The 13,451-nt window shown below is 41.2% G+C and overlaps 1 protein-coding gene across 1 annotated transcript in view; it reads right to left on the bottom strand.

The window, feature by feature from the left end:
* Positions 1 to 1,033: 1,033 nt before the first annotated feature.
* The window catches only part of LOC310949878 (frizzled-3-like), a gene marked incomplete at its 3' end in the record, with an annotated part of 28,012 nt that continues 15,594 nt past the window's right edge, over positions 1,034 to 13,451 (bottom strand). The window contains exons 2-10 of the mRNA XM_083917477.1: positions 9,539 to 9,735; positions 8,634 to 8,936; positions 8,322 to 8,484; positions 7,384 to 7,683; positions 6,868 to 7,119; positions 3,698 to 3,846; positions 3,162 to 3,276; positions 1,350 to 1,513; positions 1,034 to 1,256 (exon numbers count right to left, since the gene is read on the bottom strand). Coding sequence (XP_083773603.1) covers positions 1,034 to 1,256; positions 1,350 to 1,513; positions 3,162 to 3,276; positions 3,698 to 3,846; positions 6,868 to 7,119; positions 7,384 to 7,683; positions 8,322 to 8,484; positions 8,634 to 8,936; positions 9,539 to 9,735 — 1,866 coding nt within the window. The remainder of the gene's footprint in view (positions 1,257 to 1,349; positions 1,514 to 3,161; positions 3,277 to 3,697; positions 3,847 to 6,867; positions 7,120 to 7,383; positions 7,684 to 8,321; positions 8,485 to 8,633; positions 8,937 to 9,538; positions 9,736 to 13,451) is intronic.

Here is a 13,451-nt window from a genome sequence, read left to right as displayed (position 1 = left end):
GCATTTTCTATCTGTCAGACATATGCCTCTATGCAGGAAAGTCGTGCTAAAATGGTTTTTGAAGGCCAAAAAGCAGCATAAGCTAGAATAGATGTGTTTGTAGAAGTGCACACACATTATTCCAACTCATTTCACCCAAACATGTCTGCACTGCATCCCCATCTTTCTGACTCTGAAACAATCCTTTTATATTCTGGGTAGCACACATCTTTCAGCTTTTGCATCACTGGAGGGAACAATTGAAGTCTAAAACATATATGATGACTTGTGTCTTCATTTCTTACTCGCTCATACACACACTCACTAAATGAAGCTTTCAGCAGAAGACAGACAGACAATTTTCACAGTATAAAAATATTCACTAAACCAAAGAGAGGTCCACAATTTCACATTAAGCCCATATTTATCCACCCCTGAAGCCACACAAAAATAAACATTGTTCATTAAGAGCTGCAGTCCAGAGCAAATGGGAATAAACAAGTCTCAGTCAAGACTGAGACTCAAGTAAGTCAACTTTTACGTGAGACATTACCAACCAATTAATATAGTTACTAAAGCAATACTCAGTTTTTAACAATATCCACGTAGGTCCTGCAAGATGGTGAAAGGTCCATCTAAGTGTTCTTGTCCATAAAGTATGATGACTTCTCCTTCCAACTTTTTCAGTGTCTCCTATCCAGTGCTCTGGGTCACTTGAGCTCAACAGCAATGATCATAAAGATTCATAATGAATAATGTCAGCATCATTGATGTCATCAAATATGAGTCAAGCATTCAGGAGTCCTCCGCCATGTAAAGTCAAATAGTTACGTAAACAAACTTCAGTTTTACAATGTAACAACTGAATCTTTGAGAGATCAGTTAAGTTCACTGACTGAACTGTGTTAGCCACACTGCTAACTTATGTGGTACACTGTCCACCTTCACAGAGAAAAACACTTTGTTTACACACTCAACAGACGGGTGTGTATCAGCAGAAGGCAGATCTTCCTTTAAAAGGCATCGAAAACATCCTTACAATAATTTCCTCTTCTCAGGCGCTTGTGCCGTCATTCTCAGCAGCCTGGCTGTCACTTCCCGTTGTTCCGTGGGTGATGAGGGTTGGTGGGGCCTCAGATATGTCCCGCTGACTGCCGTGCCTTGACTGGCCATCTATCTGATGGAGGCTGCTGTGAGCAGAAAGAGGGTGGTTGAGACGTGGCATGCTGCCATGGAAACTGCGCTCCTCTGTACCTCGGTAAACCATAGTATCACTCCTAAGAGAGGAGAGGCACAGGGAGAAAGATTTAGTTTCCACTCATCCACAACTTTTGACAAATAAACAGGAAGTCATGGATTTCCTGCTCTACCTGTCATCACGGGTGCGGCGCAGGCTGCCGTGGTAGCTCGCTTTGCTGTGGACACTGCTGGCCTTACTCCTGGTGGAGGTGGGTTGGACCTGGTGAGTCCGGACTGGCTCGTCAAGGTCGTCTAGGACAGCCAAGTGGGTGGAAGAGGCATGGGTAGATGTGCCCTACAGGTGGATGACAGGTCAGATTGGTGTAATAACTGCTGGTATTAAACTCTGGAGCAGAGATTTGCCAAAAACATTTCTGCTCATTTTTTGTTTTTTAAGTTAGAAAAACAGAATTCACAATATAACAAAAATGATATTCATTATCTGTTCATTGCATAATTTCAATGAAGCTATTATACTGTAGCTTCAGTGCAAGTGATATACAGTAGTACACAGTAAATCTGCTTGAAACATAATCTAAAGTTCTACCCAACCAAAGGGCTTCAAGGTACGGTACCTATATGCCATAAAAAGGTATTTCATAAAAACTGCAATAAAAATGTCATAGTATAGTATCTCATGAAACCGTCATAAGATATGTCACAGTGGGCTGAGCAGGCACAAAAAAAGCCATAGTACTATGTAGTATGTTGAAAAAAACGGGAAAAATTTCATAATATAGTTTGTTGAAAAAAAGTGAAAAAAGTCATAGTACAGTATGTCAAAAAAATAAAAGAAATGTCATAGTAAAGTATGTTGAATAAGTGAAAAAATGTGATAATATAGAAGAAGAAGAATTACTTTATTAATCCCGCAACAGGAAATTCAATTTTTTCACTCTATTATTATTCATGTTGCAAACAGGACCTATATACATCCAATTAATGGAGAGATTTCAGAGCGAGGGGGCTGCCAGTGGACCGGCGCCCCGAGCAGTTGCGGGTTCGGTGCCTTGCTCAACAGCACCTCGGCAGTGCCCAGGAGATGAACTGGCACTCGAACCGGCGACCCTCTGGTTCCCAGCAGAGTCACCTATGTACTGAGCTACTGCAGCCCCCAGTATGTGGAAAAAAGTCATAATATAGTATGTCAGTAAAAAGTGATACAATTTCATAACATAGTATGTTGAAAAAAGTAAAAAAAAAAAAGGCATAGTATGTATGTAAAAACAAGGGAAAGAAAATGTCATAGTATTTCAAAAAAGTGAAAAAGATTTCATAGTATAGTGTCGACAATAGTGAAGAAGATTTCATAGTATAATATTTTGAAAAAAGTGAAAAAGCACCATAGTGTAGTATGTCGGAATTTTTTTGTCTCACAATATAGTATGTTGAAAAAAGTGGAAAATTGTCATAGTATAGTATCTCATATACAGATATATGTCACAGTGGGCAGAGCAGTCATGAAGAAAAGTCATAGTATAGTATTTTGTAAAATTGTTATAGAATGTTATGAAATGTTATCAAGCAGTAGTCAGTCAGTGGGTCAGTGAGCGTGATAATAGTTGTCAAATCTGGTAGGATTCCATAAATAAACCAAACAGAATCCAACTACTCATCTACACAATGATTAAAATAATTCAAACTTTAGCATAAAACATTTTTGGACAAATATGCATATTGAAAACATGATTCAAAATGACAGAACATATTAGAAGACTGTTTAATACTTATTAAGGGTTATTAAGAATAATTTAACATCATAGCGGTAGGAGACGTTCAAGCCAACTGATGATTTAATGTGGTCCGTGCTTTTGCCAATCATCTGATCATGCACCATGTGTTGCAGGTAGATGCCCAGTGGGAAGAGGAAACAAGTGTGGCCAATTTAGTATCGCAATGATACTTTTGATACTGCTATATGACTGCTGTGTTTGCAGTCCTACCTGAGTGGATGTTCCTCTGGACTTCCTAACGATAGGGGTGTTGGGTTCACGCAGCAGAGACTGGGCAAAGTCTGGCTGCTCCTGCAGCACCTGACGGGACTCATTCACCCCGCTGCTGCAGAGAGAAGAGTGTGAGGGAGGCATTTAAAAATGGGAGAAGAGAGGAAGGTGGAGGGGAAATAGGAACGATCCAGAAAGAGCACATAGAGAGTTTAAGGACAGAGGGAAGTTGGCGGAAATACTATTACTGCTGGTTTATCTCTGAGTTTATTTTGGAATAGACACAGACAAAATGAAAAAAACCAAAATGATCTGATATCATAATCAGATATACAGGACGTGCCCTCACAAATTTGTTTTAAAGGAACAATGTGTAGATTTCAGGAGGCTCTATTAACAGAAATGGACTATAATATTCATAATTATGTGCTCTGTGCTTGATTTTCTATCCCTGGGGAAAAAAACTGGCCTAATAAGCCTCATCACAAAATTATACAAGGGAGGAATTATCAGGCCTAAAAACAAATTCATCTTACTCTTTGCGTCTGCGTCCATGCAGGAAGTTGGCCCATTCAAAACAGGTCTTCTTGCTGCCCACCCAAAACACAGAGGGGATCCCCACCACCAGCATCATAAGATATTTCATTAGGAACAATACCATGGCTGGGCGGCTGGTCTGCTCCACCTAAAGAGAACACAAATATTAAGTATTAATAACCATCCAATCAAGACAAAAGACTGTTGAAACAGCCTAAAATATAGAAGACATATTTCATTATTGCATTTAAGTGCTGAAGTGCAGAACAAATAATTCCTCAACAGTAAAACACACGGTAAAAACAAAACATTAAATGCTTAGGATGCCACTGAAACAACTCGCACATTAAGCAGACCAAAAGTATTCAGCAGTGACAAGTGTTTTTAGCCCAGTCGGTCAGTTTGAATGATGGAAGAGGGGAGGTAATCCTAGAAAAACCCAGCTGTTTCAGCAGCTGAACTGCAGCTACTGCTTTCTTCTCAGTTGGACTTGAACTTGCATGCAGGATACAGTATCTCCCACCAGAGGGCAGGAGTTTAAAGCAGTTGTGTCGATTGGGCAAAAATACAGCAGTTCACACTGTGAATTCATAACCAGAATATTTTACTCATTATATTGGAAACAAATTAGCAGTGCTCTCACACTGCCAGGGTGCTGCAATGTGTACTGTATGGAAAATACAGCAATATGGGCATTTTATGTTTTGATGTCTTGTTTTCAGTTGAGTTCAATTCTGACGGACATGGTGGTAAACAGATGACAGTGGTTTATGGGGATAGTGCATTAAAATCTAAATTATATCCTTGCACGGACGTTATTGAGAGAGCATTTGAACTCTCACAACATATACAGACAACTCCTTGGGGAGGACTTTAGGCGCTTTTGAAATAAACACACACACACACACACACACACACACACACACACACACACACACACACACACACACACACACACACACACACACACACACACACACACACACACACACACACACACACACACACACACACACACACACACACACACACACACACACACACACACACACACACACACACACACACACACACACACACACACACACACACACACACACACACACACACACACACACACACACACACACGTCACTTGAACTTGAACAATGGCCACAAAATCTTCAATTATCCAAAAACATGCAATTGTACACTCTTACACATACAAACATTTGCACACAAAACCGCCCTAGGGTTAAGGTCAAATTACGCATGGCAATATTGAAATTCCAGAGCTACAATAGCACATAAAGGGAGTCCCTCTAGATGAGCTCTCACACACACACAGCTACAGACACATGCATGTACATATACACTAACAAGTAACATAAGCACTTGCACCTGCCTTCACCCCCTCTCATACAGTCTGTCAGTCACAAATTAGCTGACACTTTAGTGTTATAAAACAACTGTAAGAGCCCTCAGAAGAATGATAGAAACATAAACAAACACTTGAAATAAACATTTAGTTACAATATCTTATGATTTATGTGAGAAAAGCTTACATTGCCTTGTGTGTTGATTAATCTGTTGGTTATTTTCTTTAATAATCGATTAGTTGTTTGGTCTATAAAATGTCCACAACTCAAAGATATTCACTTTACTGTCAGAGAGAAGTAAATAAACCTGAAAATATGTTAAAGAAGCTGGACTTTGACTTTTGTTTTCTTAAAAAAAACAAACTTAATTTGATAAATCGATTGAAACGGTTGATGATTAATTTAATAGTTGACAACTAATCAATTAATATTTGCAGCTCTAATGCAGCGAAGTGCATTGTGCATTGATTCAGTTATAAGCATCAGACTTTATAAAACACCACACTCCCACCACTCTTCACAACTGCTACAAAGAATTAATAGATGACAGGCAGCAGAGCATGACTGAGCAGGCCCTGAGAGAGACACAGAAAGTAGAGAGGTAGCCGGGGGAGACTCCCTGAGAGAAAGAAGTAAGTATGTGAGAACCAGCAGAGAGAGGGAAAGACAAAGAGACAGAGAAACAGAGATGGAAGTTTTGTGTGGAGTTGAGTCTTGAGAGCTGTATTAGCTGAGCTAATGATGCATACTGCACTCTGCTCCCTCCCCTCCACAAATACCTACTCAGTCAGCCCACTCACATGTGCAACTGACAGCACAGTGCCCACAAAAACTGAGTCTGGCAGTGCAAGAAAAAGAACTGGTCAGAGGATAAAACAGGTTGTAAATAAATCCAGAGGTTAGTCACTTATTTAAAAGAGGAAACAAACCTAACTGACCGTTCTTAGACCCCTATCTGGTTTGAATGTGATCTGACGGTTTACCGTATATACATGTTTTTCTAGATTAGATAATCCATCTGAACTGTTGGTTTGTTTACACCTGTTGACCTTGTTGTAGCAATTACGTCCTGTTAAGAATCTCAGTAATTACTTGACTGAGGACATTGCATCATAACTGATTTATGATTTATGAACAAAATTACAGGACAATAAGGCTCAAATTTAAAAAAAGAGATGAAGTATCCTTTAAAGAATTGGCCATTGGTCCGCTCTTTCACTGGAGAAGCATCTTGTGCCCTCACTGATACTGGTATGTTTACTTCTCTCACAGACTAATAAACACACACATTTCCTCTTTAATAAACACACAAGGATGACTTAAGGATAGACAAACACTATATCCTCCACAGTGCAGGACTGAGTACTTCACCCCAACTGACTTTGGCAGTGTGACACTGTATGCATGTGTGTGAGCGAGATGAAGAGAGATCAAGGGGAGTTTGCATGCTGCAGCATGTGCTGTGAAAGGAATACAGCTGGATAGCCTGTCAAGAGTGCGCCAGTACATTTGTTTTCAATGTCCAACTGAGATGACAGGCAGACCCTGAGAAGGCATCTGTTTTCAGACAGAATGTAATAGAATAGTTTTGAGGAGCTACTTGACAGGTATATTCATCTTGTGAGATCTAAGAATAAAGCTACAAGTGCAACTGATCACAGATGGATAATCTGGTGGTGTCCACTCTGATCCTTAAGTCTCACCTTAGACCTACACTCGGCAAAGTGTACTCAAACATCTTCACAAATAAAATGAATCCCTAACTGGCCAATGATACATATGTGGTCTTACACAGACACATCTCTCCCTACCTTGTATGGGCAGGGGATATGATAGCGCCTGCAGTTCTCTTCCATCCACGTTATTTCCCATAAGCTCCGGTAAGTGTGTTCGTAGAGGTAGCACCCGATCACGGTCAACAGGGGGACCAGGTACAGCACCGAGAACACTCCCATTCTGATCATGAACTTGACTAGTTTGGTCTGGTTCTCCTTCTCCAGAGGGATCTCCATGCGCACCCGATTTAGAGCAACAATGCCCACTAACAGGAGAGAGATGCCTACCTGGAGATAGAAAGATGAATGAGAAGTTAGACTCTGTGACAGATTCACAAAATAAAAATGAATGATTATTCTTTTTAAAGAGCTGGATGAAAGACTGTCAACCATCCGCCCGTACATTTGCTTATCTCTCCATACTTTCAGCCAACAATACACTCTTGTTTCCTTTCATCCAGCAACCCATTAATCTGTTCACCCATCCATCCATCCTACTTATCAACTCTTTTCGTCCACCCACCGACTCATTTATCTTCTGACTGTACTCACCGCCACGTTGAGGCAGAGCGGTGCCAGAACAAACCACCTCAGGGCGTCTATGTCATACAGTCCTATGAAACACACTCCACTGATCCCATCGCCTTCAATTTTGTTCAGGGCCAACAGGGTGACGGTCAGGGCCCCTGGGAGCCCCCAGGCGACAGCATGGAAAAGGAGAGCTTTCTTCTCAATGGCCTCGCTGCCCCATTTAGGAACAGCGGCCAGAAACCAAGTGATTGTCAGTATGACCCACCACACGCTGCCGGCCATGGTGAAGAAATACAGAACCATGAAGAACAGGGTGCATACCTGAGAGAGAAATGAGAGAGAGCAGGAGCCATAACATTTGATTAATCAGGTAGGAGCCATCAACTAGAGAATTCTTGAGAAAGTTAAGCATCTAATAAGCATCTTACTGGAGTTGATAAAACCTACATTTCTGAGCTGCCACGAGTTAAAAATGTGTCTTAAATATCTAGATTGGTTGTGATCAATTATGTAAGAATAACTACATCTATCCAGACGTAGGGTCTGGCCATGAGCAACAGACCTTCCCAACTCAAGGGGCGGCACCGATGCATGCGTTTCAAAATACCACTGCATGCAATTGGATAGCACTTCTATTGACTACAACCAATCAGAGCAATGAACAATGTGACGTATCTAGCTGACTTTGACGGCACATCACTGTCGTCATCGGTAACGCTCGCCCATTACAGATTTGGTACGATTTGATTGATGACTTGGGATTTTTGACATAGTTAATGAGTGCCAACGGTGCTTACCCAGAGGCAGCAGCAGAGCAAACTGAAATTTGCAAGCAGTGCATCTGGATTTTCAGGATAGAGATAGTGTACATCTTACACCAAACAGGCTTTTTAAAAAGGAAAGGAAGGTGTGTGATGTAAATGTGGTGATACTAGATATAAACGAGCTAAAACTCTCACCTTGTTGTGAGAGCCCTGTGTTATGGTTGAAGCTCTGAACTGGGAAGGGCTGACTGCGTTGCATGCTACCCTGTCTTCCAACATGAACCCCAGAAAGAAAACCAGTGACACCATGACATAACACACAGCGTAGAAGATTATTGGCCGCTCAGGGTATCGGAACCTAAAGAGGAAGATGAAAGATAAAATCACAGTGAAGAACTTTTTTTTTGTATGACTTTATGAATCTTGTGCAATAATTTTTATAGGTAATAGTTCTGTTATCATCTCAATCCTTAGTTAAGATATATTCAAACATTCAGCCATTCAAACCTGGTGACATCAATGAGAAACGTCAGGAAGGTGAAGAGTGTTGCGGACAGACAGACAATCGAAACGACGCCTATAAAGTAGCGGATGAAGGTCAGCTCCTGCTGGTTGAAGAACATTGAGGGACACGGGGCGGAGCAGTCCTTCTTGCCCATGAATGTGTATCCCAGGTCTGGGTCAACCTTGAGTTCTCTGGGGCACCAGAAACCGTAGTCTCTCTGGACAGTCATGGATGACTGGTCGGTGGGGTCAGAGCCTGTTTGCAGGTCCTCTCGACGAGGATAGGGCTCATCGCAATCTGGGAATCTGAAAAAGGATAATCATGCCGGATCATGCAACTTAATCTGAGGAGAATAATGAGAATCTAATTATTGACTGATTTATCTCAGAATAATCAAATACAATTCAACAACACTGGAATCTACAGCTTGCAAAATTACCTTAAAGTTGTCAACACCTTTCAACAAAAACTAAACATTATAACCTTTATGAAGGTAGAACTCATTGCAGGTCTGTTGTATTAGACTAAACAAGTTTCAGCTTGGTGTACATAATAAACTGGCCACCGAGTGTAGACACATACAATCAAATAAGCTGATAGAAAAGACATGTGAGACATGGGCAGATACCAGAAAGATAGCTGAATTGAAATATTTTTCAAAGTGAGAGAGGTAAGAAGAGAAAGAGGAAGAAAGGGGGCTGCTCTATGGAGATACAGAAGAGGTGAGTCAAAGAAAGTTAAAACAGTGGCGAGACGCTGAAGTGCAGAGTGAAGTTAGGCATTGTGGATGTGGCTTGAGTTCCAATAGAAGCAGCGGGCACGGTTACAGAGCAAATTTGAGGCATATGTAGAACCGAAAATATACATATATTCAAAATAAAACAACCAGAATAATATACATACACACCTGCTACACTCCATGTCATCTGGCCAGGCTAATCCAAATACCTCCATGAGTTTGTGGCACTCGTCCTTTGCTCGCTGACAGAGGGATCGACACGGCATGGACACCTGGCCGTACACGGTGCACACCGGAGCGTACAGGGCACACAGGAACATCCTCAGGTCAGCACTGCACACTAGGTTCACCATTGGATGAAAAGGCTGCGCAGAAGAGATTTGTATTTAGTTTTTCATTTATGTTTGAACCTGCAACAAAGTTCTTAAGGTGTGAACTGAAAAGCATTGGCTCGTGCAAAAAATACTATCATAGTCATGCAATCGTCTCATGGCTCTCGTGCAAACATCCACACATCCTTCAAATGTTCCCATCCCAATATCAGCGGAAACCAGCTTGACAAGGTTGTTATTAAATCTGTCATGCGTGCGGGAAGGAAGGTTAAAGTCAACTGCTATCAGTGGCAAACATGAGAAGGCTCATATGTAACCTGAAATAGCCATCAAAGAGGATGGAGGGAGCGCCAAAAGGAGGACAAGTGTGTTCTAACTCCTCTGCTGCAACTTAAACTACTCACTCAGTATACCATCAATATTTAGAGGCTCTTGAAAGATGTAGAGCAGCAATCATATTACCAAACATCCCTTTGAAGTAAGGGACAGCCAAGACGGACCTCTGAAGGTTGGGCCATGTGCCAATACACTGAACAAACAAACAGCAGGGCTCTCCACACACTACAGATTATAGATTCTGTCCCTGTACTCTAAAGGTTTAAGAGTCAGGTTTGTGACCTTTGCAGACTGCTGATTCAAATCCTAAGAATGACTGAGAAAATGTCTGATAGAAAAGACAAAAAGCACCCCTTTAAAACTACTGCTGACACACATCTGAACAAATACTCTAAGTGGGGAATTCAGTGAGAGCCGTTTAATTTCTATTCTATATAAAAACACAGAGGCAATGGATCCATCACCAGAGCACTGAGGGCACTACCGTAACACCTCTTTCCTGTTGATGAAGTTTACCTGGTGGCTACCTCTGCTCATGCTGACGGATGAATTAATCATCAATAAAAAAAAATTATAAAAACAATCCCATTCCATAGAAATTAAATTTAGACTTTAAGGGCCCACTTTGTCAGACTGCTTTGGAATATTTTCATCTGACCAAATCTGCAAACACTCCACCTCCGCATCAGAGCATCTTTTAAAATGTCCGTTACTGGGAACAGTCCTATATATACAGACACCAGGATCGCCGTCAATGCTCACGCTCATGCTTGTACACATGAGCATGCTTGTGCTCATACATGTGCATCTGTGCTTTACAAAAGCCCACCTCGCTCAACCGGGCCGTGGCCGGCAAGCGTGCCGTGCCTGGGCACGGAAGAGTTGTATTCACACTGGTCAAACGAACTAGACTTTAGCTGTGAAGCATGCATGGGCACGGTAAAAATGGACAGTGTGAGTGCGCCCCAACACTGAAAGTGCACAGTGCTGAGACTTGTGAATGTGTACAAAGATTTAAAACTGTGTGAGTAGCTCTCAGTTTTCGTTCTTTCTCTCAAGTCACAGCCTTGTTTGTGAGCTTCATGTGGGAAGAGTAACACTAAGTTCAATGAGGGTTAGTATCATGAGACAGAGACTCAATTTGTCTGTAGGAAGTTTATTTAAAAATAACTTTTGCCAGCACCATTATGTGCCATGTGCGCTGTGTTATGGTTGTGTGTGAAAAGTGACCTGCATCTATTCAGCTGTTTAAAAGTTTACATCGGGCAGCACTGAAGCAGAGTATTCAATGCAGCTTTCACGAGAAATCAGAGCAGAACCACGACAGCAATGGAGACTTGAACAATGAGCAATGTGTGTTTCTGTGTGTGTGTGTGTGTGTGTGTGTGTACAGTATGTAAAATGTGTACATGAGACACAAAACAGTGCACTTGTGCTTACCAGTGCACATTGATTGCTTACCACAAAAGCTACAGTGTATGCTTACAGACTGTATGAGTGTATTTGTCCAAATACTCATGCATCAGTGAGTGTGTATGTGTGCGTGTGCGCGCGCATGCATTTTATGCATGTTTCTGTGTGGAGCCAGGCCCTGTGAGTATGTTTTGATCGTTCTCAATTGCTGTGTTCAAGATCTGCACATTGTAGAGATGTTCCACCAGTAAATGGGTGCAGCGGTGCATGAGCTGCGTGACATAGTTTTGAGTATTGCACAGAAACCCACTTCACTCTGCTCCATTCAATAATTCACACATTTTACAACCCATGTGTGAACACGCAAGCTTCACTATGTAGGGACAGGATGCACATGAGCAACGATGAGACTAAAGCCCCATTCAGCGTGCCCTGCATTTGAACTACAATGTTCTGAGTACATTTATGTTTGTATACTTAATATTGAATGGGTTAGCATGCTCATTAGTAGCCCGATTTTAAGCCTCTCTCTTTATTGTTTTCTTCTACCCTCTTTCAATCCATCAATCCATCCCCGTACTCCAGGTAGCTGGAGTTCTCCTGGTTTACATGCAAAACACACATAACCGGAATATTTCAAAGCTCCAATCGTAAACAGGATACTAGTGCTCAGGGCCAGCCACTGTGTTTTTTTACCAGACAAATTTTATTTGTGCCTAAAATAAAAGTGAACGACTCAGAAAATGCATAAGAATGGTTCTTGAACTTGTACAGAATACACATTAAAGTGCTGTTGAGTTAATAACCAACTTAATCTCATTAATGACAAGACCTACATAATGACTTACAACTGTATCTGACATGGTGTGGCAGACATTTAGAATAGAACATAACAGAAATAAAAACTGTCAATCATCTCATTGATCTCATTTATGTAGTTAACACCCAACTGCAATCAATTAGTCATTGTTTCTTTGTCACTGTAGTGTCATTAGATATCCAGGCTCAACATTTTTTAGAAACATTACATTTATAACAAATTACTTATAAATGTATGTTGCTTTTCAAGATTACATATTTTGACGATTTTGACTGGATAACATTTAGATAAACAACAATAACAATCATAATAATTAACAGAAACCATACTACATTACACTGTAATGTCAAGGTCAGACAATGATTGAAAAACCCTTTTCACAGAGCGTAGATTATAGATTGAGGGCTCTGAGTCCTCAAAAGAGGAGGAGCAGACACTTCCCTCTGCTTCCTCCACTTGCCATACATAAGGCAATCCCGACAGTGCATCTCCTCTGTTGTGGCGTCGTACACAAGCCAGTCGTGAACCTTGCCCTCCCTTTCCAGTTTGTATTTAAATGTCTTTCTTTTTTTAAATCTTCCTCCTCATCCTCTTTTTGTTCTGTTGCAGCTAGCGGCCTCTTCCCGCCAGCAATATGCGGCCACATTTTTTATTTTTCTTCTTCTCGTTTTTTTTTATTTTGAAAGTCCAAGAAAACGGCGGGGTTTGCGTAGCAACAATAGGCTACCTGATTGGTCAACAACTTTCTCAGTGTTGTGTTGTCATAATGGTGATACGCCATTGTGGCAGGTATATTGACAGTTTCACTCGCCAATCACAAAAGCTACCTGCATTTGCCGTGTGGGCGGGTACCAATTTCATGCCCTGCTATTGCTTATGTACTGTAAACACAGTCACTCACAAGCACTATCTTGTAATTTACAAGTGGAAAAATGGTGGGATATTCCTTAGGAGCCAGCTGTACAGGACAGGTGCCTGATTCATTAATACCTGAAACACTGAGGTGTTTAGGGATCTAACAGTCAGTGAAGAGCGGAGGACACCATTAGCCAGTGCAATCCCAGATTTGAGACATATTCTTTAATAATAGTAGTCATGCAAAAAAGTTAAAGTCCCGAAGGTCTTCAATTGTCCTAAACAAAATTTGCTGTGGCCATTACTCTGAAGACTGTCCTTGTCT

Source organism: Echiichthys vipera (genome assembly GCF_963691815.1).
Source record: "Echiichthys vipera genome assembly, chromosome: 1".
Classification (NCBI taxonomy): Eukaryota; Metazoa; Chordata; class Actinopteri; order Perciformes; family Trachinidae; genus Echiichthys; species Echiichthys vipera.
The sequence above is the reverse complement of the archived record's forward strand: the minus strand, read 5'-3'. Positions and strand labels throughout refer to the sequence as shown.